The sequence below is a fragment of the Xyrauchen texanus genome, chromosome 8 (assembly GCF_025860055.1).
Source record: "Xyrauchen texanus isolate HMW12.3.18 chromosome 8, RBS_HiC_50CHRs, whole genome shotgun sequence".
NCBI classification, from domain to species: domain Eukaryota; kingdom Metazoa; phylum Chordata; class Actinopteri; order Cypriniformes; family Catostomidae; genus Xyrauchen; species Xyrauchen texanus.
The window spans coordinates 9,015,334-9,043,256 of NC_068283.1; the positions used below are offsets into that span (position 1 = coordinate 9,015,334).

At 41.5% G+C, this 27,923-nt stretch overlaps 1 protein-coding gene across 3 annotated transcripts; it reads right to left on the reverse strand.

Moving 5' to 3' along the window:
• LOC127647628 (sterol regulatory element-binding protein 1-like) lies at positions 1–27,778 on the reverse strand. 3 transcript variants are annotated; one of them, XM_052131991.1, is made up of 19 exons: positions 25,382–25,483; positions 16,463–16,948; positions 15,422–15,594; positions 15,155–15,301; positions 14,148–14,366; positions 13,811–13,925; positions 13,071–13,225; positions 12,715–12,895; positions 11,881–12,062; positions 11,503–11,764; positions 11,069–11,235; positions 10,699–10,867; positions 10,414–10,522; positions 8,336–8,445; positions 7,954–8,086; positions 7,027–7,192; positions 4,257–4,439; positions 1,855–1,966; positions 4–1,543 (listed from the first exon to the last, which is right to left on the reverse strand). In XM_052131991.1, exons 2-19 carry the CDS (start codon positions 16,944–16,946, stop codon positions 1,323–1,325), a joined length of 3,288 nt encoding a protein of 1,095 aa, XP_051987951.1. In that variant the 5' UTR covers positions 16,947–16,948; positions 25,382–25,483; the 3' UTR covers positions 4–1,322. The 3 variants fall into 3 exon arrangements, with proteins under 3 accessions (XP_051987952.1, XP_051987951.1, XP_051987950.1); XM_052131990.1 differs by lacking the exon at positions 25,382–25,483 and adding an exon at positions 27,408–27,778 and having other exon boundaries at positions 5–1,543; XM_052131992.1 differs by lacking the exons at positions 4,257–4,439; positions 25,382–25,483 and adding an exon at positions 27,408–27,778 and having other exon boundaries at positions 1–1,543.
• Positions 27,779–27,923: the final 145 nt, after the last annotated feature.

The following is a 27,923-nucleotide window of genomic DNA, read 5'->3' on the forward strand; positions in this document are numbered from 1 at the left end:
TTTAGGTCATAACATCATGAGAAAGACACAATGAAGGATTTCATTACAAAAGACTTTTATTTACATTTTGTAAAGAATAAATCAGAGACAACAGGATATACTGTATGTGCGTAGCAAGTTTAAACACATTTTGTCTTTGAGACTTGATCACAAGCACTACAGAAAGGTTAGCGTACAAGTCATGAATGTCAATTGCAAATCTCTCCCAGTTACTGCGAATATAAAATAGGTATATTAATCAGAGTTCATAACGGGGCTAGAAATAACATATAAATATGGTTCTCTTCCTAAAAAGAGCTGCAGGTATATCCTCGTATCGGTTTTGAATCTTTGGATGAAGATATTAACGCTGATGCCTCTAACATTCGATGCAGATGAAATTCACTGGAAGACTTACAACCGTCCCGGTTGGAAACACAACCTAAATATTGGATTCAATGGCAAACGCTGGGCTTTTTTGTCTGTAGGCGACCAAGCAGCCCACTCACTCAATAGTGCAAATGGACACAAATCCAGTGACCAACATCATTCGGTGGCTGCAGGTAGATATTTTTCGTTTCGGCTGTTCCGAGACCAGTTTTGCTGACAGAAATCATTCAAGCGGTCTTAAGTTCAGCAAGTTCTACCATTACCCTTCTTTGCAAATACTGCTCACCAACAGCATCAGACAAACCATAAATACACTTATTTAAAATATATACAAAGAAAAAGAGTTTATTTTTTTATAAAGCCTTAATTCTCACGAAACCAATATCATCCCAGACGATAGCATGCAGTGAAGCAGGAACTAATTTAGCTTTTCAACTCATGTTTGTGTCTCCTCGAAGACATCTACACCAAGATATCAGGATATTTCAAATGTTTTTTTTCTCTAAAAGGTGCTCAAGTAGAAAAGGTCAACAATACACATCGAATTCGACCAACCAGTCAAACCCGCCAGCCAAAAATGTAATCTAATAGCCGGATTAGACAGTGCATAGTTACACAAGGCCATTTCACAAAGGAAATGGAATAAAAAATAACTTTTTTTCAATCTTTTTCAGGGCCGATAAATAAGTTAAATAATTCATGTCATATCAAAAAAGCCAACAAAATACTTCAAAAGAGGGTCCCACTGTTTACCCTGCCTTTCTATCTTGGGATTTGATATGCCGTCTTGAATGGGGAAGAGTGGAACGATTTGAAAGCCAAAACCCTCGACTAGTCTCTGACTTCCTGTTTCACCGTGACTGAATCAAAAGCTTGCCATTCTCTACTGAGAGATCATGGGATGTGTTCGTGAAAGTGCTTTTAAGTGTGTGTCTGTGTGTGTGGTTGGTTGGTTAGGTGGATGTGACTGTGGTTCCGCTGCCTAGTTTGATGATCATCTGTTGGCAGTCGTGAAGGGTGCGTTTGTCCCCCAATTTCTCCAGTGTCCGGGCGGCATCGACCAGCATGCCCACCCTCTGCCCTGGAGCTGACAGGAAGGAGGGGGGCAGATACCGGCATGCCAGCATCACGGCCTCTGCCTGTTCTCGCTGTCCTGGCTGCATCTCACACTCTTCTGTGAAAACACACACACACACAAAGTAATGTAAACAGGGTCCAAAATAAACACTTGCCAAATAACAAACTAAATGTAAAATTGGCATCATAATATATGGTGCAAAACATGGTTTCTATTAAAATGTAAGAATAATGATTATTGGTTTTACCTTAAAAAAAGATCAGAAACAAACTTAAATGCTTTATACAAATGCAGACATACATAAATGGAGAAACAAACAAAAGTGTGGCTGTCAAAAGAGAAATACAGCTACAAATGTCTCCGAAACACTCCGTGCACACACACGAACACACTAGCTGCATATTCACCTGTTCTACTGCCAGGTGTGGCACGGCGACGCAAGCTGCGGTCCAAGAGCTGGTGTGTGCGTGTTGGACTGGCTCCTGCCATCAGCCGGGCTGTGGCTTCATGCAGGAACAACTGCAGAAAGAAATGGATTGGGTTATTCAGGCAAGCAGATCTACTGCACCTACACTGGACAATCACGCCTGCAGAATCTCATTCTGTTAAACCCATTCAAACATTGAATGCTGAACTTCAAACAATGGAAACAAACAAACAAAAAAGACAATTTTATAAAAATAAACAAAAAAAAAACATGTATATTTTCCATAAAATTATATATATAAAAAAATACTACATGAAAATGTAAGATATACAATTATAGAATAATAAAAAAAATAATATATATCATAATAAAACTAAAAACTAAAATATTTACACAATTTAAAGGGGGCAAATCAAACATTTTGAATCATAATAAAACTAAAAACTAAAATATTTACACAATTTAAAGGGGGCAAATCAAACATTTTGAATCATAATAAAAACAAAAAAAATAAAATATTTACACAATTTAAAGGGGGCAAATCAAACATTTTGAATCATAATAAAACTAAAATATTTACACAATTTAAAGGGGGCAAATCAAACATTTTGAATCATAATAAAACTAAAATATTTACACAATTTAAAGGGGGCAAATCAAACATTTTGAATCATAATAAAACTAAAAACTAAAATATTTACACAATTTAAAGGGGGCAAATCAAACATTTTGAATCATAATAAAACAAAAAACTAAAATATTTACACAATTTAAAGGGGGCAAATCAAACATTTTGAATCATAATAAAACAAAAACTAAAATATTTACACAATTTAAAGGGGGCATATCAAACATTTTGAATCATAATAAATAAATAAAAATCCTGAGGGACACAAATAGAATATTTGATAAATTAAGGCAAGTTAAAAAATTTTTTTATAATTTTAAATTAAAAATTCAAATTAAAAAAATATTCAATAAAAAAATATAGTACCATTACAAAACAATTATATATTTTTTTTACACAATTTAAAAGTTTTCATATCATACTTTTTAAAGAAATGTTTTGTTTTTCCCTGAGGTTCAGCTGATGTTAGTCAACTTTTGTTTGGGACTAAAACCAGTTCAGTAATTCAGGACCATATTCCATCATCTCTTGGACCCTTAGAATTAAACAAATGAGAAACTGAATTTTTCAGAAGATAGTCTAGAGCGGGAGGTGGTACACACATCCATGAACACCATATGGTTTTCCAAACTTCCTCTCATTTTACTCTGATTAGCTCTTCTGGGGCCTAATGAAGAACATTTGTGTAGATTTCATACTAATAGTGTGCGTAGTGAACAAAAGTCAGATTTTGTGTATGGACAAAGTTTTTCATATGTAACCATAAAACCGTATGTACCTGCGCAAATTCCCTTTATAAATCCCACTGTGCGTCCATGCACATGATTTAATCCCCATCCCGTCTCCTCCCCAAAATAACCATATATGGAACATACAACACCTGTATTTACTATGAACATCCTACAGTCTAATCTACATATAGTTTCCATATGCATATTGCCATTCAGACACATGATACTACGGTGTTTAAAGGGATGAATAATGATAGATGATAATACAGCCTGAAGACTACATGTTGCATGTGAACAGACACTGCTGCTGCTGCTGCTGCATGTGCCTTGAGGAAACAGTTTTTAATCTTTTTCTTGCTTTAGTGTAAAACTATCCAAACATCCTTTAAACAAGATCAATTTACCCGCATAATTATAAATTGTTTCACAGATCATATCTTATATTATTATTCACACTACTGGGAAATTATTTATGATTGACAGGCAGAAAGCACAAAGTCTTCTGAAAAATGTGCCCGCAGTCCACGGACACGTGTTTGTTTGCTGTGTACACAGTCTAGAGAAGTCACAGAGACCGGCGAGGTATTTCAGGACACTTATCTCAGAGATTTCTTTCATGCAGTAGTAATATTTTCTTTATTAATTAATCATTCCATAATTCGTTTTGGAATCATAATAATCATGAGCCAAGAAATCCTCGCTGTCATTAAAAGTGCGTTCACTCGGTACGATGCCATGGAAAAGTCTTCCATAAGCTTGGTTCAATAGGTGGTCTGGACTGGGGAGGAAATCTGATTTCCAAAAGTTACATTATGTTTCGCATTACAATGAACTCTTATCTCAAAAGATCAAGGAACATTTGATTCCTCATCAAAAACCAAACACACGCAAGTAGGTTAGTGCACTATCTGCAACAGTTTGCTTAAACTGGGACATTTCTTGGTTCAATGAACCAGAGACAAAAATATGGCCACGTCTCATTTGTCGTCTGGACTCTGTCCTCTGTGTGTGTGTGTGTCTCACCCTGCGCATGGCTGGTCTGAAGCTCTGTGCGAGTTTGCGGAGAGAGCTCAAGTCCTGCTGGAAGCCCTGCAGCTCTGCGGGTGATGCGGCCGTCGGAGAGCTCTGCTGTGACACCACCTGCTGCTCCCTCCACACGTTAGTGCGTGTCACCAACAACAGATCACACAGCAGCAACTGCACCAGCTACAGCGGAGACACAAAATTGCCCAGCAATTCGTTTTTGTGTAGGATAATTGTTATTTATGTTTTTCTTAGCCCATACATGCTACAGTAGTAAATCTTGGGGTATTATCAGAGGACTCCCTTGGCTTTTCAGAGATACCAGATGTTTGAGAGTTTGGCCATGATAACTTCCTCTCCTTGGTCTATAAATGTGGATTGAAATGTCTCACAGTATCAAATACAATAAGAATGTTTTTTCTTTTTTTTTATCATATGTATTTTATGCAACAAACACTACACTGACTTTAAAAAAAAAGGGAAATTGTAAAACATTTTTCACTGGGTCTCAGAAACTTATGGTAAGATGACATCATCATAGATTGTAATGTAAAATAATGAGATTTTATGTTGACAGAGCAGGCTACATACATGGAAATACACAGAAATATTAGTTCACTCTTTAAATATATCTTGTAAAAAGTATATGTCAGAATTTTCAAAGCTCTTGTGAATATTTTGTATTGTGGGCATGAATGGAGTGTAATGCTGATTGAGAGAGATGCCTCAAAAGCCTGTTGTATCATATTTGATACATGTCAATTCAACATGCTTTTTCAATAAAATAATATACAACATTTTAACCAAGCACAAGTTGCTTATATTCAGCAAATACGCATTTTAAAATATCATTAGCAATATAATCATTACTGTTTCTTTTACTGCCATTTATCCCAACATAAGTGTAATTTTTCCCACAATTCTGCCACCATTTTAAATAAGTCGATATAAACATTGAAACCGCTTTTATTCACAAATAACCACTAGATGGTGCCATAAACATGTGAAACTTACATACCATATGTCTTTGGGCTTTTCAGCTTGAACAGTGTGAAACAGGACATTATTTTTTGTTGTAAAATTAACAAAATGCCACAAATGCTGTCAATTGAGTTTAACTGGAACCCGGAATAGTCCTGTTTTTTTTTTCGTTTTTTTTTTCTTCTTTGCAAATGAACTAATGTAATAAAAAAATCTGGAAAATATTGAACGGCAACAAATAAATATATGGGTAGTTGACATGAAATTTCAAGAAGTGTCCTGCAGTGTGACATGCCATGTTTTGTCTAAAATAAAAAATATATTTTGAATAATTATAAAATAAATTGTACTGATGTATTGTATAATAAATGTATAAGAATATACAGTATATTCTAATACAATATAATTCTTGATTAATTATTATTCATGCAGTTTTATATAGAATGTTTGTTCTTAAAATAAAATTATAATAATAATTTGTCACGTTGCAAGTCAGCTACAAAAAGCTAAAAATTATTAAAAAAATTGTAAAAAATAAAATGTAAACCTTAAAAAATGGTGAACAGTTACCACATCTAATGGATTATTTAAATCCATTTACAACAACCCTAATTAAAGAATTTAATGAAAATACACAAACTCTTTGGGATCCTGTAAATAATACACAGTGTGTGTAATAGAGGCACTGCGGATCAGCTCTGTATTGCACTGCAGCAACATTGCACAACTCAAGGCACATGCAATGCAACTACAATGCACTACAGCCCTGTCCAAGAAACAACACACACCTGCATCATATCGCAAACACCGAAACTGAGTTTATAAAATAATGTGATTAGAACTGGCAAGATTGACCCCTATGTACTTATTATGTAGCTAAATGTATACACTAACACACCAATCTTTGGATAAAATTGACTGAATTTCTATTTCTCGTGATCTTAAACTTTCGACCAAAAGTCTTCCGCTTAAATGCCTGAAATTGGGTTTGTAGACAATATAAATATTGTGCTAATATATGCATTTCTTAAAACGTATATATATACATACATACATATATAAAAATTGGACTAAAATTAAGAATATTTCAAGTAAATGGTGACCAAAACTTTGAAGCTCCAAAAATGACAAAGGCAGCAAAAAGTAATCTATCAGACTCCAGTGGTTTAATCAACGTCTTCAGAAGTCCTTTTATTTTACAATAAATCTCCACTTTCACATTCTTATTTAGTTTTTGCCGATTCACATTCTTCGTGCAAATCACGACGTACTGGGCTGGGAGGAGAATTTCTAGTATAAAAATGACTTAAATTTTGATCTTTTTCTTACAAACATCTATCAAATCGCTTCTGAAGACATGGATTAAACCAGTGGAGTCTTATGGATTACTTTTGTGCTGCCTTTATCTGCTTTTTGGAGCTTCAAAGTTCTGGTCACCATTCAATTGCATTGTATGGACCTACAGAGCTGAAATATTCTTAAATAGCCTTAATTTGTGTTCAGCAGAATAAAGAAAGTCATACACATCTGAGATGGCATGAGGGTGAGCAAATGATGAGAACATTTTCAGTTTTGGGTGAACTACACCTTTAATTAGAAACAGTTGGTTACTGTACATAACTTCTATTTGAGTCATTTTTTTTTTTTTTTTAATTATGACTATTACTATATATACTAAAGAATGAGTAGTGTCCAAACTTTTGACTGGTAGTGCGTCACACACACACACACACACACACACACACACACACACACACACACACACACACACACAAGTACACACACGTACCTTGTCTAGAGTGTTGGTGTTGCAGTGTGGCCCAAGGTTGAGGCTGTCTCTAAAGAGGCCGCTGGCTTTCTCACAGTAACTGAGGCTGAGCTGGTAGTTCTCTGGTTTGGCCAGCAGAGTGCGCATGGCTTTAAAAGTGTTGAGACAGGCTTTGGGCAGTGGACTCCTGCAAAATAAACAGGATGTACTAAGCACAGACCGAGCTAAACGCAATAAAGCAACACAAAAAGCACATCAAAACGACGGTGAATTCCTGGGCTGTATCAACAAACGGCCTGGCTGATGTGATGCCAAGAGAAGGACCACTCTGATCAGAAGAACAGATAACACATGCAATCTCTTTTCAACGGGTTTGATCTTTCCTTTCTTCTGGAAATAATATTCTTGAAAGCAAATATGGCTTGAGAAAGATGGGCTGTTGCATTTGGGTGTGTGTCAGTTTAATAAAAGTGTTTTGTTAACACAGGCCTCCATTATTGAAGTTTCCTGGAGATGCACGCAGAGCAGTGATTCTTAACTGGTTTTGCATCAGGGCCCAGAGTTAACATTGGACATCACGTGGCAACCGAACAAAAATGTATGCATGAGTATATGGTTTATTGCATTTTAAAACTTGGATGTAGCTTTTCTTTTTTCCCTGCTATCCTGCTGTTTATTATACCTGCGACCAGGGCCGTAGCAAGGCATTCTGGGCCCCCTGACTGTATATTGGTCTGGGGCCCTTTTGTATAAAAACAAAAAAACAAAAATACAGTTAAAAATTTGTTGTGGGCCCCTAGAATCATTACCACCTTTCACCCCATTAGCTACGGCCCTGCCTGCAACTCATGTTTCAATCAGACCAGACCCGCGACACTTTTGGGTGGTGACCCACCAGTTGGATAGCTGCCATAGAGTGTCCAGTGTGTATTTGTGTACATCACTCACTCTGCGGACTGAAGACTGCGTGGTAGGTGTTCCACCGCTGGGTAGAGTCTCTCAGCTGCCACGTCATCTCCCTGGAGCCAATTAATGATCACCACAGCGACCGACGACCACCATTTCGAGTGAGTGTCACAGCCTGAAGGTCAAGGACACAATCACGATCACTCACAAACTGTTCTTCAATCAACCAGACTAACATCTGTTTCAATGAAAACATGCTGAGATGAACACTGTGATGTCAATTACAGCAGTGGTTCCCCTCTCTGCAGTGACCAATGTTTTTGACGCTCTGATACTGATACTGAGAACCAAGGTTCCAGGAGTATACAGCATAAAACAATCAAGGGTCAAAGCAAAAGCTAACTGAAAGAAAAGTGAAACTGACCTGTAACAGTGGCCATGTTGGATCCAATGGCGAAGGATTGTGTTGTGGCTCCGGCTGCGTCTGATGCGCTGGTGAGTAACTGCAGGTATTCCAGAGTGTCAGAGTATTCTCTGTTAAACAACAAACACCACTTAATTATTATTTAAACCATACATAAACACTTCATGTGTTCATTCATACATCACTGCAGTGTAAAAGGTGGAGAATCTAAAATTGGGTAAAATAAATAAAATGTAAATAATCAAAAAAAAATATATTTTAAATGTAAAAACAATTACGTACGATTTAGCAACAATTAATGTTGATAAACAGATTATATTTAATTAAAATATATTTATTCATTATATAATACATAGATTACCGGTATATCTATCTATAGATATATGCTTATTTATAATCTAATAAATAATTTATATTTATTTGATATGTCTAAATTAAGATTCAACATTGACATTTAAGTTACACATTTAGAAGTAAATTTAGGTTTAGCTTTAATAGTAATTAGTAACACTTAACAATAAGTTTGTATTCATTAACTTTTTTTATATTTATTCATCTAGTTTAATTTAAAATTGAACATATTAATACTAATATTTGTATATATTAATATTTTAAATATACTAGATACTTTTTAAATTACACTATGCAAATTGTATATATGTGTGTGTATGTATATAAATAATTTATATTTATAATTATATATAAATTATAAATATAATTTATATTTATTTGACATGTGTATACATACACACACACACACACACACACACACACACATACATACATACATAATGTTTATATATATATATTATTTTTTTCAATGTATATATATATATATATATATATATATATATATATATATATATTAGATTTACATTTACATCTACATTTATGCATTTGGCAGACCCTTTTATCCAAAGCGACTTACAGTGCACTTACCTGGCAAATTTTAGATATGTCCGTAGCTGCATGTCAAAAAGGGCCGCTATGATGTTCATGCACTCCATGATTTTATCTCATTTTACCTATTGTTTGACTACCTGGTCACAAGCTAGCAACACTTCTCTTAAACCATTATTATCCCTATATAAGAAAACTCTTAAAGTACTCGATAGGAAATCCATATATTATCATCATTGTCATGTTTTAAAAAAATATAATTTATTGAATTTCGAAAACTTGATTATATATGCAGATCTCTGTCTTCTGTACAAAATTCAGCATGGACTGGCTCCTCCAGTATTGCGCCAGTTTGTGAGCACAGCACCAAATGCTCTCAGATCTACAAGGAGTGAAGCAAGAGGTGACTGCATTGTCCCGTTTAGGAAGAGTGCGCTTGGTCAAACAGCTTTTTCAGTAAGGGCTGCTCGTGAATGGAATCACATTCCCATTCAAATTAGGAATTTTAAATCGTACGTTTCTTTTAAACATAACTTGAAGAAATGGTTATTAGATAGTCAGGACTGTTTACATTACACTTGACATGAAATCTTACTGCTGCACTGTCTTCCTTGTCCTGCCTTTTTGTTTGTTTGTTTGCTTGTTTGTGCCTCTTGTGCTATGCCAATGTGGTTGGCTGGCTCATTGTGTTCTTTTGTGTTTAGATAGGTGAAACCTTTGTTGTTAATTATTGTCCCAGTTATATTATTTTTTATTTTTTTTTAAGATGTGACATATCTTGAACACACTTCGTATTCAGTACCACACACCGACATGGATATTTTTACTGACAGAAAATAGCAGATAATTATTTTTAATGTTATGGTCCACAACCAATATGATACCGTGTACCTTAAATTATAAATATATCCTGCTTTGCTGTTTTTTTGTATTGGTTTAAACAATTTTCATACTAAAACTCAAATGGAGAATTTAAGATTAAAATCCAGAAAACAAAACATTTTAAAATGTACAGTAAAGATGGATAACCATGTAATTTTGAAACCAGTTAACCATCAGAATTGGATTATTTGCTCCCAATAGCAGCCCAAACGGACTGATGCGATGAACGCTGACATAGCCCAATAAAACACATATTCCTATTTCCTACTATAGGCTACATTTAAAGAGGTACTTGCCCTTCCCCATCAGTGAGGGTGTTATCACCCTGCGGCTGTGCCACACAGTACAGGGCCTTCTCCAACAGATGCTCACGGAACGCCTGGGTCACTTGAGCCAGCGGGTCAACTACAGACAAACACAAAATCACACAGAAAGGTTGAGACTGGGGAAATCACTATTGGCAACACATTCGTAACTAGAGAAAATGAAGAGTGTTAGTAAGTTTGCAACAAATGAGCAAAGATCCTTTTAGCCCTCACAAACTGAAGCCTTTGATAGTCCTGTGGTAATATGATGCTGACCTGAGTTTCCTGCCTGGCTGTAGACGCTCTCTTTAGGGGTGCTGCGTATGGACCATTCTCCATCCACAAAGAAGCGATGACCAAGAGGGTGACACAACCACTGCATAGCGGGAGGGACACTGCCACTGGGCGAGAGACAGGCCTGTCGAGCGCTGCTCAAGAACACTCGCTATAGGAATACCCAGACAGAGACAAGAAAAGTCATATCTCAACTCACCACATGCTCTACAGAAACAAAACACAGATACATATTTAACAAGAATGAAAACAATTTCACAAGCAACATTCAAATATCTGCACAAGATGAAGGAGGAGACTGTGGCTCTGTGGCAAACCCTATGTAGGCAGCACTTAAAAGCATCACACTCACAGTGGTGAAGTGAAGCAGACGGGGTAGGCTGGTTTTGACTCGGAGGGCTGCAGACACGTTGATTTCTGCCAGTGTTGCAACAGGGAGACAGGCTGCTGCACACTCGGCCAGATTGAGCGCACTCAGAGCCATGTGGATCGCAGAGAGATGGCTGCCACCAAGCTTGCCTGCACACACACACACAACAACATCATATATGTACTTGCTTAAAGGCCCCCAAATAATGGTAATTCGGTATAAGTCAAATAATGGCTTAATATAATAATACAGGTAACCCAAAGACATTATTGTGGCAGATGAGTATAATACTGATTATACAATAGCAAAAGTTCTTTAGAAGTCAATATAGTGTTTTTTTTATTACTGAATTTACATCAGTGTATGCTTTAAATCAACATCCTTAGTTTTTAGCTGTATCCCCCAACCCTACTCACCAGTCATGTGGAGTTGATGTAGACGGTGGTAGACCAAGGCAGCATCACGGCAGCTCTTGCGGGCGTCCTCCTGTAGGGGCCGATTGGAACGGAGGACTCCAGCTCGACTGGCCAGCCAGCGACCGACCCACACTCTCTGCAGACACAAACGCAGAGCGGACCACAGCACAGCACAGGTCAGATCCAGCTGAGAGGTGGGCAGAGGACGGCCGAGAGCTTTGAGACACGTCCACAGGTTCTGAGAGGCCTGAGCAAAGTCTCCCTGCAAGAGGACCCACAAGACCATTAGAGAAAAATCATACATTATATGCAAATGGGACTTGATAAACTGACTGCCACGTAAAATACAGAGCTTTGTGGTTGCGAGTGTGATTTTACCCTGGCTAGGTCCAGGTCTGCCTGTTTGCGGTGTCTCCAGAAGAGGACAGATGATTCTGAGTGGGGTCTGGTCACAGGTTCTCCATACACTAGCAATCTGATAAGAACTCCAGCAACCAGAATACCGTTCAACAACCACACCAGTAAAGTGGGCAACAACCAATCCATCAAACCCCATGAATCTGCAGCATACACACCACAAAATAAAAATACAAAATTTGATTGTCAAACAATTTAGATAGTGAAGTCAATATGACATCAAAACTGACCCTCTTAACTGTCTTCCTACATTGTCCTGATGTTTGTGAGTAATTCATCAGTGAACAATATTCCAAAGAAGAACAAGTTTTGATCTAACTCATAGCCAGCAGCCATATCACCCTGTAGCTCAAGACTGGTTGCCCACTGAAACTAAGCAGGTTTGAGCCTAGCCAGTACCTGGATGGGAGACCTCCTGGGGAAACTAAGGTTGCTACTGGTAGAGGTATTAGGAAACCAGCAGGGGGGTGATCACCCTGCAGTCTCTGTGTGTCCTATTGCCCCAGTATAGTGATGGAGACACTAGAAAAAAAAGCACTGTCCTTCAGATGAGATGTTAACCTGAGGTCCTTAAAAATCCTAGGACACTTCTTGAAAAGAGTAGGGCTGTAACTCTGGTGTCTTGCCAAATTTCCCCCCATTGGCACTAATCACTCTCCTCTCTCCTGCCCACCAATAGCGAATGTACTGGCACACTATGGCTGCGATCTCATCATCCAGGTGGATGCTACCTGACTTTTGAGTTCTTTTGCCTTCAATCAAATCTCTCCAGAGTTGACATGTGAGTATCAGCACCTGCTTCCGGCACTGCCAGCATACTCCTGCTTCCTGCATGTCCTGAGACAGATGCTCCAGAGCTGCTCCAGGCCCCACACAGCAGAGATGCCAATGGGTTAAAGGACAGGAAGAGGAGGGTGAAAGCGCACAGAGCCATGCGAGAGCGGTCCAGCATTCCTCCAGTCCTCTCAACCACCGGCTAATAGAGAGAGAACAAGAAAGAAAGATGGCAAAATTTGTTATTGTGTTGTGGTTATTCTTCTATCCTCAAGCAATCGAATTACCCACACTTTACTAAAATCACAAGAAAATTATTCCATTATGGTTAAAGGCATGAAAGTAGATTTGGATGACTTGATGGAGGACAGGCCCACCTTGCTGTCTTCTCCCATTGGGCTGTCAGGTTCTGAGTCGCTGCTGTGATGGGAGTAGGGTCCGCTGGACTGTGGGGAGCCAGCATCTGAGGATGGAGGGGTGGGAATCTCTGGTTTCACATCCACCTCCATGGTCACAAGATCTTTCAGAGACTCTGTAAAGACAGAGTGACTGATCAACGCAAAGAAATGTTTTCTGGGAACATACTGCTATGGCAGGTAGATCATTTTAGAATAAGCTTCAAGTCAGCCCATTTACTTCCATAATGTCATGCTTTTGTGAATGAATCGTCACCAAGAAAAACTAAATAAGACGAGACTTGATTTCATTCATTAAAAATAGATCAGATTTTGGAAAGTGCCCATTTCACACCAGAAATTCACAATCAGTACCATCTTGATATATCCCAATGGAAATGCTTGTTTTGCAAATCTATCGATATTTGCTATTTTTTGCTGGAGACTTTATTATATTAATGTTAAGCTAAAAAAACAAAAAGCCTAAATAACTACTTGGCTATTGGCCTAAGCAATATCAGCCAAAAAGGGAAGTCATTTCAAAGGCAGGCTAACACATACAGTAGATTATAGCAAACTAATACATTTTAATGAAAGTTTACAATAAAGTGTGCTGAGTTACGCAAAACCATGGCCAGAAACATGTATTAAGATAGTAAACAGGGTTAATATTGGTTTAACGTTGGCTTTAGAGCAGAGCAAGGTACTCTGGACGTGCTTACTGTTATTCTGGATGGACATTTTGAGAGCCATGTTCTCCTGCTTCAGTTTTTGGTTGGACTTCTGAAGGTAGCGTATGTGATCAATGACTTTCCTCAACACTGCTGACTTATTGAGCTGCGCAAGAGACAATCTTCAATTAAAAGTGATAGCAAGAACATATTTAACCCTTCTCACTGGCTACAGGTAAGACCAGAGCTGCACAAGGTAGTTTGAGTAGCTCATATCATCAGGTCAAAGCTTTCAAACACATTTTGCTGGCAGTAAGGATATTCTCCTGGTAACTGAGCAACCAGACCAATGTAAAAGTTGGTTTTGACAAAGACAATGGGGGCCAACCTTAGCTTCTGTTCCCGCCACCAGATCTTTGAGCTCGATAATCTTGTCGTTGATGGAGGAGCGGTAGCGTTTCTCAATGGCGTTGTGGGCAGTGCGTTTCTCACCCTTGTGCGGCTGGCTGCCTGGTTTCCCACTGATGGTGATGCGGTTGATGGGCATTTTCTCCGTGTCCATTACTAGTGGAATGGTGGTCAGGATGGTGCCGCCACTCATCAGAGCCTGAAACAGAGATTGATTGACTGAATAGAAAAGTGAGAAATTACAGAAAAAAAAGATTCAAACATGCCTTGTAAGAACGAAAAGAGCAAACAATGGCAAATAAAAGGCAATCCATGGTTTAAAAAAGTGATTTTAATATCAAATGTCTAGAACATTGATAATAACTGTAATAATATGCCTAGTCTGTTCACACAAAGAGCCAAACAAAAACAGCAAACCCAAATGCTGACTAAAGGCCTATTCACACCAAGAGAAGTGAAAAAGCACTCATCAATCACATGCTTGAATGCAAGATGAAACTCATCTGACAATACAAATTACACTTGCTTTAACCAGTGATGTAGGAATTGTACTACAGTATTTATACTGTAATAAGTCTAAGACAGAAGATATGAATAAGAGTCAGCTCATGGAAAGCCAGTTCCAGACACCTGACCCAAAATCTTATTGGTCAGTGAGTTTTGTTGCTAAATTATTGATGAAAGATGAAAAAAAAAAAGAAGCCAAACAAAATCCACAAAAGACAAAACACAAAAAACAAACAAACAAATAAAAAAAAAACTAAATTAAACAAACAAAAACAAACCAAACCCTTTCCAAGCAAAACCAAATTATGTATGACACGAAACAAACAAAACAACTCCCCTTCCCCCGACCCCCCCCAAAACATAGCCAAACAAAACCAATCCACAAAACAATACAATAAAACCAAATACAAAAACAATAACACAAACAACTCAAAAACTATATAACACTAAACAAAACAGTGTTGAGAATGTGTTGTGTACCTGCAGTGAGGTGTTCTGGACCGGTGCAGTGGATGTAGCTAGTGATGTGATGCAGGGTGTTGCTACTGTTGTTACTATGGATACTTCAGGTTTCAGAGTAGTTAGCAAGAGAGACTCAGCCTTAATGAACTGAGGCTGCAACAAAAACTGCAACACACAAATACAGAGGGGGTCAGTAAGAAAATGTAAGTCACAACTCAAAGAAACATGATGCTAATATGAATGATTGGGCATGTGCACATCAGTGATTCAAATGAAAGCACTTACAGGTACATGCTGAACATGAGGGGAGATGGTCTGTGTGTGTGGGCTGGAGGAGGTGGTCAGGACAGGTGAAGTCGAGAGGCTCTGCACCTGAGCTTGAATGGCAATTGGCTGAACTTTCTTGGGAGAGGCGGGGAGACTCATGATTGGCTGAGGGGAGATCTGCTGATTGACAGCTGCAAGAACCAATGAGATCATAAGGGGAAAGCAATGGCAAGAAAAAACTAATAAATTAAAATGTAAATCAAATGTTTTCATATCTGAAATCATAAACTTTGTTACAATTTAAGGAAATCTTGTTCTGTTGACAATACTGTAATCGCACCCAATAAACATGATGAACGTACAAACATTCACAGACTTATCAAAGTGATTCTCATTCATTAGCTATAGTAATAAATTGTTCATGTCACTTGAATGAACTTTGATCTACGCTAGTGTGATGCTGCATTCTCTCTTGGACCTGGAGACATTACGTAAACTTCGATAAGGGAACATACAAAGAAAGAATGTGGGTGGTGCTGCACCATACATGAAAACTCTACTACACAATGTGTGGTAAAAGGTCACTAGGTTTCTAGGACTAGAAAGAGGTGACATCACGACAGTCTGCACCTTGACCTCAGACAAACACTGCCTTTATTTCATAACAAACCCTCATATCAGGGCTGTCTGGAGTGAAATGTCAGTGCTGACATATCATTGGTTAGAGAGCGATCAGGTGACGTCCCATTACTCATTGACACAATATAACATAAATAATCTTAAAACACAATAATTATAATAATAATAATAATAATAATAATACACATCTAGAAATCCAAAATGTAATAATACCAGGGGAAAAAATGGTTGATCCAAATACTATTGCCAAGTTTGCTCTACTTTTGAAATGTTTGTTGTACAGGAATTAGACGCCACACTTATGAAGCTGCCATAGTCCAGCTGGAGATTGAATACCAAACTAAGCTTGTATACTTTAAATATCCTTAATATGCCGATGGTCAAATGTCTGGTTCTGCAATGTTAATAGTTCAAGCTCACCAGTGTAGCCATTCTGGTTGGGGTAAGTGACCATGGGCTGCTGCTGCGGTTGGGGTGTAGGCGAGCTGAAGGGAGTCTGCTGAGTGGAGCCAAGCACTGGGCTCTTCCCAGCTGGGGTGGAAGGATGGAGGCTGGGAGATGGAGCAGGCTGAGCTTTGGGTTGCGTAGTCTGCAGTGTGGTGGGGTTTCCTGGGGTGGAGGTCACCTGGGCCAGCGGAGACTGCTGAAATGTGTAAGGGTGGAACCCCTTGTCTGGGATGGAGGAGCTGCGGGTGATGGGGGGGCCAAGCAGGGCGTCCAGGTGAGGGCTGCTGCTGAGGATGGAGGAGGTGGTGGTGGGCACAGAGGAGGTGGGTGGAGGAGACGAGGGGTTGGAGTAAGGCAGGCCTGAAAGGTCCGGTGTGGGGGCAGGGGGAGCGGGGAATGGAGCGTGATCAAACAGCCCTCCGAACTCCATGTCTTGGTTACTGATAAGCTGGAGCATGTCTGTCAAAACAGAGAAAGAAAGAAAGAAAGAAAGACAGAAAGAAAGAGTGAGCAATGGGTTTCTCAGTGGTTTTCATGTATCATAATCAACTATTGCCAGTTAAATGATGGAAAGAATAAAATAATATTGGATTTTATAATATCGAATCATTAAACAGGTTCATGGCACCTGTTCCAATAGTGAAAATGTAAGCCAATCCATTCTCGCCAGGGGAGTAAAGTACTTGTACTTAAGTACTGTTGACACAAAATACTAAAAGTAAGTACTTTTATGTAATCGTGCATGTAAAAAAACTAATTGGTTACCTAACGTAACCTCGGTTCTCTCTAGATGAGGGAACGAGTATTGCGTAAGCTAGCTTACGCTACGGGAAAGATTAATCTTTTCTGAGATATTGAAGCCAAAAAATTATCCTTAATTTTGTATCATTTGTCAACGCAGTGCAGCAACTGCAGACCTTGAGCGGGCTAGCTAGCGAGCTCATTGGTTGCTCTGCGGCAACTGCTGCAGCCTATAGACGAACTTGGGCGAACTCGCGTCCAATGAGAGGCGTCCGCGCGCTTACTGCATCAAAGCCCGCCAAAATGGGCATGGCTCAAGTGCATATAAGCGTAGTTCGTTGGCTGGAACCCTGGTTTTCATTGAATGAAGCGAAAAGTTGCTCGTGGCGCGAGCACGGCCGGCTACGCAATACTCGTTCCCTCATCTAGAGAGAACCGAGGTTACGTTAGGTAACTGATTTGTTCTCTTACGAGAGGTTCTCTCGTATTGTGTAAGCTAGCTTACGCTCACGGGAACCCATTGTCAATGCCGTCGCGCCAAGCATCCACTGCATGAGCCCCGGGGTGGGGGACCCGGGGAGCCCTTGTGAGTGGGGAAATAATATTTGGCCGGCAAGAGTGCGGGCCAGTGTGTGTGTAATACATAAGCACATAGTGGGAAGGGAACGACAGAGCGGCGGTGCCGGTCTGTGTGGAATGAGTCCCATCAGTGCAGCTCACCAGGGGAGCTGTAGCGTATTAAACCGCTAGTAGTTTTGCCTGCAGGGCGGGCACTTCCAGATTGTAAAATCTGACAAAGGTGGAGGGGAAGCCCAGCCCGCTGCCACACATATGTCGTGAATGGAAATCCCGCTGGACCATGCCCACGATGAGGCCATGCCTCTAGTGGAGTGAGCCCTAATGCCCAACGGGCATGGCAGGTCTTTTGATGCGTTATGCGGCAGCAATAGCGTCCACTATCCATCTAGACAGTGTCTGTTTCGAGGCGGCGAGACCTTTGGTGCGCCCTCGAACGAAACGAAAAGCTGCTCAGAGCGTCTGAAAGAGGCGGAGCGCGCAGTATACAATCTCAGTGCTCTGACTGGGCAAAGGAGATTGGCTTCGCGTTCGCTATCGGATGCTGGCAGCGCCGATAGGGAAATGACCTGTGCTCTGAAAGGAGTACCGATCACCTTGGGAACATAGCCGTGTCTAGGCTTTAAAATGACCTTGGAGTCACTTGGTCCAAACTCAAGACACGCAGCGCTGACAGACAGCGCGTGAAGGTCTCCCACACGTTTGACTGATGACAGGGCAGTCAGAAAAACGGTTTTGAGTGAAAGGTATTTCAAATCCACGGATTGAAGCGGTTCGAAAGGGGGGGCTGTCATAGATTCGAGAACTATAGAAAGATCCCAGATAGGAACCGATGGGGGGCGCGGAGGGTTCATCCTTCTAGCTCCCTTGAGGAAGCGGATGACCAGCTCGTTTTTTCCCAGTGACTGGCCGTGCAGGGGTTCAGCGAACGCCGCGACGGCCGCCACATACACTTTGAGCGTGGATGGGGATCTGCCCTTATCCAGCAGCTCTTGTAAAAACACGAGCAGCGACGACACCCCACATGTCCGTGGGTCCAGGTCTCTGTTGATGCACCATATTGAAAACACAGACCATTTTGACGCATAGAGTCTTCTCGTGGAAGGGGCTGTAGCGTGTATGATGGTGTTTATTACCCCTTCTGGCAGAGCGACGGGTAGTCGTTGATCACCCACGCTTGCAGCGCCCAGCGCTCTGGATGCAAGATTGTGCCGCGAGCTTGAGAGAGGAGATCTGCTCTCACTGGGATGGGCCACGGCGCTGTCAGTGACAGCTGCGTAAGCTCCGGGAACCATGTCTGATTCTCCCAACGCGGGGCTATGAGGAGCACCAAGTGACGCATTTCCCTGATCCTCTGCATTACCTGTGGCAATAGCGAGACGGGAGGGAAGGTGTAAAGCGGGCGGTTGGGCCAGTCCTGGGCCAGCGCGTCCTCGCTTTTCGAGAAAAATATTGGGCAGTGAGAGTTCTCTTCTGACGCAAAGAGGTCTATCTCTGCTCTGCCGAATACGCGCCATAACTTCTGGACTGTTTGAGCGTGAGGGACCATTCCCCTGGAGGAATATTGTCTCTGGACAGTCTGTCTGGGCCGTCGTTCAGGTGGCCTGGCACGTGCGTCGCCCTCAGCGAGCGCAGGTGGCACTGGGACCAACTCAGTATGCGTTTCGTCAGATGGAAGAGGTTCCTGGATCTGACACCGCCTTGACGGTTTAGGTAGGATACCACAGATCTGTTGTCTGAACGGACCAGGACGTGGTGACCCTGAATGACCGGGAGAAAGCGCGCAAGCGAGTACTCGACCGCTATCATTTCCAGACAATTTATGTGAAGGAGCTTTTCCTGAACTGACCATAGGCCAAAAACCGGAGAGCCCTCGCAGACCGCGCCCCAACCCGTGTTGGACGCGTCTGTCGAGATGACTTTTCGGCGAGATACAGCTCCCATCGTCACTCCCGCTGATACCATTCGGCCACTGTCCAGGGCTGCAGAGCTGAAATACAGGTCTGAGTCACCTTGATCGGCTGGCGGCCTGTGGCCCAAGCCCGGCGAGACGCCGGGTGTTTAGCCAATGCTGAAGCGGCGCATGCGCAGTAAACCCAGCTGAAGTACTGCTGCGGCTGAGGCCATGTAACCTAGCACTCTCTGAAATTTTTTCAGAGGCGTGAGGCTGTTCATCTGAAAGGACGCGGCTAGTCGCTGAACACGGCGCACGCTGTGTAGATAAGCGAGCCGTCATTGCCACGGAGTCTAGTTCTATTCCAAGGAAGGAAATTGCCTGACTGGGCTGTAGTGAGCTCTTGGTCCAATTGACTGCAAGACCCAAACTGTTCAGATGGCTGAGGAGAACTGTTCTGTGAGACAGAAGCTCCGTATGTGACTGTGCCATAATCAGCCAGTCCTCCAAATAGTTCAGAATTCACAAGCCCTGACTCCGCGAGGGGTGCGAGCGCCGCATCCATGCACTTCGTGAAAGTACGGGTGCTAAAGACAGGCCGAACGGAAGGACGGTGTATTGATAAACCTGGCCGTCGAAGGCGAATCTCAAGAATGGCCTGTGACGGGATTTATCTGAATCTGAAAGTAGGCATCTTTCAGATCGAGAGAGATAAACCAGTCCCCCTGGCGCGTATGCGCGAGGAGTTTCCTGATTGTAAGCATTTTGAACGGTCTTTTTGCAAGCACCTTGTTCAAACCCTTGAGATCTAATATTGGTCTGAGGCCGCCGTCTTTCTTGGGAACAAGAAAATAACGGCTGTAAAACCCAGACTCGCTCAGCAAAGACGGCACTTTCTCTATGGCCCTTTTGCACAGAAGGTATGCTATTTCTGAACGAAGCATGCAGGCTGCTTCCGTGTTCACAATAGTTTCGAGCCGCGCTCTGAAGCGGGGAGGGCAGCGATCGAACTGTAGCAAATAGCCCTGTTTTATTGTGCTTAACACCCATTTGGATATCCCTGGGATAGCTTCCCACGCTTTGAAGCGTAACGCTAGAGGGTGAATGGCCAAATCGCCCTGATTGCTGCACACAGTGTGCTGAACAGAATGTGTGAGCGCGCTTACTGTGCTTATGCATGACTGCTCGCAGACAGCAGGGACAGGCTGTTCTGTGAGTGACTTCCCGATTGAGGTGAATGGGGAAAGAGTCACATCTGTTAAGTGATGCGCGAGCATAGTCACGGGCACGGGACTTACATACAGAGAAGTGTTTGCTGGCCGTGTGACAGAGCGGGCAGAGAATGGGCGCGCGCACGTATTCGTGAGCGCGTTTATTGACTCTAACACTCGAGCGGGCTGTGTCCGCTTTATGTGAGTGGGCTCTGATCGGGACACGGGAAGTGTAATGCTTGTGTGTAGAGGTGAACACTGGATTGTGGGCACATTTTCTACACATAAGGCATGTTTGCTCTTTACAAGATTTATTTGGGTCGCCGTGAAAACGGCGTTTGAGTGCAGGCAAGCGGGCAGTATCACCGGCTTGTTGGCTGCTGAATCCACCACTGTAGTAGCCTGAGAGAGGGGGACTGACAGGGGCGAAGCTTTGACGGTGGTCCGGCCGCGGCGGGACTGAGCCGTCGTTTTTTTTTTTCAACAAGGCTAGGAGGACTTCGGTTGCTCAGGTTTCAGCGCAACCTTAGACCGAGGCCCGCGGGGGGGCGGCGGTCTGCGGCGGCGGTCTGCGGCGGCTGTCTGAGCGCGATCGAGGGCGGCTGCCCTGTCGACGCTGAGAAGTCTGACTTTGTTGAGCTGGGCGCTGTGAAGAGGCTCGTGCAGGAGGCTGGTCACGTGGGCGGCCTGCAGAGGAGCTAGCGCGATGCGGCAGGAAGAGGTTCATGGCTTGGGTGGCTTTCTGGACTTCTGAAAAGCGGTCAACAATGCCACTCACCGCGGAGCCGAAGAGACCGGTCGGAGAGAGCGGTGCGTTGAGGAAGGTGGAGCGCTCTGCTTCTCCCATGTCGGCTAGCGTTAGCCACAGGTGTCTCTCGGTCACAGTCAGCGAGGCCATGCACTTCCCTAGAGCTTGGGCTGCAGCTTTGGTGGCGCGAAGGGCGAGGTCCGTCACGCTTCATAGATCTGTAACAGCCTCTGGGTGCCTGCCTTTCTCATCCCACTCCCGAAGAAGGTCCGCTTGGAGGATCTGTAAGACGGCCATGGAGTGCAGAGCAAATGCAGCTTGGCCGGCGGCGGAATAGGCGCGGCCAACATAGGCGGAAGCCGCTCTGCAGGCCTTAGACAGGAGCACTGGCTTAGACCGCCATCTCGCGGAGGGCGGGCAAAGGTGTGCTGCTACCGAATCCTCGTGTTGCGCAGCCGTCGAGTCTGTTGGGAGCCTGCACAGGAGGCGGTGACCACTCGAGCCCGAGGCGGTCGGCGGCCTGTGTGAGGAGGCGTGTTAGTTCCCCTTCGACTCCGGCGCGGGTCCTGCTGGATTCCTGGGCCGAGGAGGAGGCATGGGAGCCTGACCACTCCTCGCTGTCCGAAGCCATGATGGAACAGCCCTTATCCTCTGCCTCGTCCTCCAAGATGGCCGCAGTGCGGCCGCTGGGCGGCAACTGCGCGTCCCGGGGGGGCGGGGAGGGTGAGAGCGATGCTCGAGGGAGAGGCTCCGGCGAGGCAGTCGCTTCTATCACCGGTTCTGGCAGCCTTTGGGAGCGGCGCTTTTTCCTGTGCGGCGGAACGGAAGGCGCGCGGCGGCTCGGTTCTGAGCGCTTCGAGTCGAGCCCGCAGGGTCGACATTGGAAGCTCCTTGCAGAGGTCGCATCCGCCTTCAGCGAGGGCGAGCTCTGCATGCCCCAGTCCCAGGCAGAGAGCGCAGATGATGTGGCGGTCTCCGGCGCTGAGAGGGGCGTGGCATGAAGCGCAAGTGGTGCGAGGCATCTTAAAAAAGACGCTCGTTACTCTTTTGTGAAGTTCGTTAAGAACTAGCTTGCTCTAAAAAAGGATAAGTCGCCGGATGGCTGAAGGTGGCGGAGACGGCCGGCTTCTTCGAGCGCAGTCCAAGCTTGCTAGATGCCCCTCGAATGGCGACGCGGCTTCCAGTTCAGAGATGCGAAGAGCTTCGCTGAAGAGATGAAAATCAGGGTTCCAGCCTACGAACTACGCTTATATGCACTCTAGCCACGCCCATTTTGGCGGGCTTTGATGCAGTTAGCGCGCGGACGCCTCTCATTGGACGCGAAGTTCGCCTAAGTTCGATCTATAGGCTGCAGCAGTTGCCGCAGAGCAACCAATGAGCTCGCTAGCTAGCCCGCTCAAGGTCTGCAGTTGCTGCACTGCGTTGACAAATGATACAAAATTAAGGATAATTTTTTGGCTTCAATATCTCAGAAAAGATGAATCTTTCCCGTAGCGTAAGCTAGCTTACGCAATACGAGAGAACCTCTCGTAAGAGAACATATATTTTATTCAGACCCTTAGCACTCTTTACCAACATTTTTAGCAGGTTCTCAAACTTAAATCTTTAATATATTTTTCCGCATCTCATTGGCATGCCAACAATCAAATCACACTCTCACTTATTAACTTCAAATCCATTTGAATGTAGAATGTAATTAGCCAAATATTGTAATGAGCCAAATAAACAAACCCACAAGGGTGGAGCTATATTCAAATCCAAATCAGCCACTGATGAATTTCACTTTCCAATTGCGCTCAAGTAGGCCATTGGTCTTGGTTTTTGTATGCTTCAATTTCTGATACTTGCATTCTTAATATATTTTGTGTATACTTTTATAAGAGAATATTTTCTCTGTACTATTTTTTTTACCTCTGGTTCTCACAGAGAAAACAGTCAAATAGGCCTATAGTCATCCAAATAAGAGTTTCTAGAAAAACTCTTGTATTTGAATATGCAATATGATTAAAAAAAATGTAAAAGGGAAACATTTTCACGTCAACACACTAAAACACCAGATTTATTTACTCACTTTGCTCAATATTTTGGATTTCCATGTCAAAAAGAAGGGGTATATGATGTGTCAACACCTGTAAAGTTGGCACCACACTAGCAGACTCCAAACAACTTGATCTTCCTCACTGTTTTGCTGAGATCTCGCTCTCTTCAGTCGGAGGTATGACACACTTGCCGATTAATTGAGGGGTGACAAATAGGGGGTGGGTAAAAATATTGTTTTCCAATTAATTGCGACCTTCATTTGAATGATCTTGATATCGATTCTTAAATCCCAAGATCGATCTGTCACTCAATGCGTAACCTCCACTACAATGAGAGGAAATCCCTCACAAATTTCACGCTATGTGACTGAAGTGAATATATGGCAACTGGCAGGTAAATGTTTACATTTCACTTGCCAGTTGTGTAGTTTAGTCATGAAGTGTTCATGACTAAATCCTTTCAGCAGAATTCTTTCACAGCGTGCTGAGAGTAAAAGTTGTTCTGTGTAATATGTGTCCAAAGACAAGATTCACGCAACACATTTCTCATTGATTAATGTCTCTTTTAATACCCTTTCTGTTCTTTACAGTCAGTTATTGATCAAAACGACAACAAAAAAAACATTTAATTCAAATCATGCATCGCACAGATGAGGTAGGCTAAAGCTATTCGAGTACTCTCTCGTTTATATGAGCTCATTTAAAGACGCTGCCCCTTTTTGTTAAAAGAGACGGTACCGGTTTTAGCACATGTTCAACAAATCAATGTAAATACTTGTAAATAGTACAAATTATGCAATTTAACAATAAATATGTAACAAAAATAATATAACTTATTAATTGATTGAATAAATGTATTTGTAAATTTTTTAAAAGCCAAAATGTGACCAAAATTATGAAAAAGTAATAAAATATAACCAGTAAAATTTATATTTTCTTAATGTACCTAGTTAAAAGGTCCCCTGTATAATGAACAGCATTAGCAGGGAGATGATTTATTTTATATGTAAGCAAAAGGGACATTATAACTTAAATAAACCCATATGAATCGATATTGTATCAAGAGCTTGTGAATTGGATCGGGATATCTGTATCAATGCCCCAAAACATACCGACTCACCACAGCTCTCTTTGATTCCATGTCACGTGGAGCTCGCCAAAATTTAGACAGCAATTCATACTTTGTAAAAATGTGATCGTGTATTTTCCCCTCAAGGCTTACTGTAGAACACGTATGTCCATATGCATTTTCAGATTTTAATAGTCATTTAAAGCAGGTGAAAAATTCAGGAAAAACGCTTGGTGACAGAATCACTTTGGATTACAATGATATACAGCGGAATGTGACGAAAACAATCCTCAGGTTGAGGTTTTGTCAGATTTTCAGTAAAAGAAGAAGCTCGTTGGTCACTTGACGAGAACACAAGCGTGCATCAGCAACAGAAATAAAAACTTCAAGCAAGCTTGATATGCCTTTTCAGTTTTTGAAGCCATTAACTCAGCAGGGAGTCCCGACGGTCAAGTGATTAACAACCTCCCGATGGCAGACGCTAATGCATGATTTGTCTTCCTCCACCTGTCCGTTGATTGGACATGAAGCTATCACTTAAAAATCACTTGAAATAACGGCTAGTGTGGCGCCGATTAAGATGAAAACAAAGCACAAGTTAATTGTCCACTCACATTAGATCTGATCTGGTCTTTCACCCAAACCTCTGCCATAAAGCATGACAAATGTATCCGATGGCTGCAGAGAGCTAATTCGCTTATTCACACAGGATGGAGCAAGTGATCTGACTGCAAAGAGTCACATTACCGAGTTTCAACATTCAGAAATCCTCTTGCACAAGGACAGAGACACAGCCGCAACCTCAACACTGAGCCAGATGAATACACGCATAAGAGAAAATGCTATCTCTGATGATTTTTTTACTATGGGTTTGGGTTATGAAGCTTATCAATATAAAGTTCAAAAACCTGCAGGCTACAGAAGCAATATTAATAGCTATTAATTAATGCTAGTGCTGCTGGCCATTTACCAGGATCATATGATCACATTGATCGAGTTATGCCATCATAAGGACAATTTTAAGGGCCTACCTTGTATTTAAACATGTAATGTACTCTAAGCAATAACATATGGTGGGCAAAATTACTCAATGTAATAATTAAATAAATATAAGTCACAATTATAAATACATTACGAAATTGTTAAAAAACGACATTTAGAATTGGAACATTATGTCACTTATTAAATCAGTAAATGTCCCTTGCATTTCGTTTTAACCTTAGTTTGCATTCATTTTCATTTTAGCATAACCTTTGGGTTGATTTTTCATTTGAGCACAAGATATTTAAAAATATCTTTTCATTTTTAAAGTTACGGCTCTCGACTCATCACTCAACGACAGTGGCCTTTTTCATTTTCAAACATATTTTACTGATTATTATATTAAGGAATGTATAATGAAATTCAAGCACTTTATATACAGAGAACAATTATAACAATTATTATTTTAGTATTGTAATATTTTACCATTTCTACTATTGTGTATTACAATCAGAAAGAGATAAGTTTTAAATAATAGTAGTAATAAAATAATATTTTACTGTTATTTTTATTTATTACTAAAGATTTTATAATCATAGATCGTTATTAGATATTTTATAAATAATAATAATAATATGAGCAAAAAAATGTAAAAAAATCCAGCACAATAATATGTATTGATAATAATGTTATTATTATAGTGATTATTTTATTATTATTATAACAGTGAGACTACTCTACTGGAGAGTTCACGACAGTGTAAAAAACTATTTTATTTGCTCCATATTTCTTCTCCATAAATCTGAATCCATATTTACACACAAGACTTCGGCAGTGTTTATGCACAGACATGGCGGCCAGTGTATTTTTATGAGGCGATCGCCCTCGACCAATCAGAGCCCGAGAAAGCGCCTCGCTATGCCGCGCAGCGCGCGCGTGCTTTAAACGAGAGGTTACTATCGGACACCTTCCGCTCTAGCACAAAGGTTACTCTCGGTCAGTTCACATTTTAACACACAAAAACTGAGGATGCACTTTCAATTTGACCGTTACTAAGATGAACACTAAATCATAAAATAACAAAAATCATTGAAGGATTTTAACTGTCGAAGATATATATATATATATATATATATATATATATGTAAACAAATAAATGAACACTTATCGGTATTTAATATAGATAAAATGAATGAAACGTAATCTTGATATGTTATGGAATTTAGAAATAAAATGAAAATAGTGACAGAATTGTGCTGGTAGGCCAACATATGTCAGAACCTTATAAGAGGGAAAGCCCGACAGTATGCTTGAGTGACGTTGGAGGGGGCGTGGCTGTTCCTAATTCAACTTCTGCTGATAGACAGTGAACACTGTCCACCATCCTAATGACATGATGCATTTTATCTCTAATCGCAAACATTTAGGGCGCTATTAAGCATGCGCAGATAAAGCCCCAGCTAGCTGTTATGCGTTTTCCCAGCCGACTTTACAATGCATTTGTTTCTGACAGCTTGCACTGTATCACATTTCTGTCAATAAGACTGATTGTTATGTTATGAACACGTGTATGTGTCTGACAGCCTTCACAAAAACACAAAGCAACACTTTGTTCAACTTGCCAACCAGCGATAGAAGTGTAAACAAACGCTCTCTTACCATCGATGTCATTGAGCAGGGCTGTGTCAATATCACTCGGATCGTGTAAAGACAAACTGGAGTCTAAGGTGTCCAGTGACGGGTCGTCAAAAGAAAGATTCATTGTCCTCCTATGCTTTTTCAAGCTAACTTCAAAAGAGTTTCAGTCCATACACGCTCAAACAAATGTTATTCCATGTAAACTAGGCACTTATCAGGCGAGTCAATATGCAGGGACATTTGTTGCCGTAAGTTTCGCAGCACGCGTCCTCTTTAATGTCGATAAATTCAACTTTGTTGCCGATTCAGTCAGCTACCTGCTCTCGTCCGTTTCCACGCTGCCGCACACGGCAAAGTTGACTTAAGAGTTTGCTTTGCACAATAGCATGCTAACAGGGAGAGCCAAGCAAACCCGAGGCTGCGGGCGATTGACACGCCCTACGACCAATCAGAAGACGACATTTAAGTTAACGCTGCTTCACGTGGTCAGAAATCGCATTTAATTATTATATGGACAATCAAATTGCAGTTGATTTG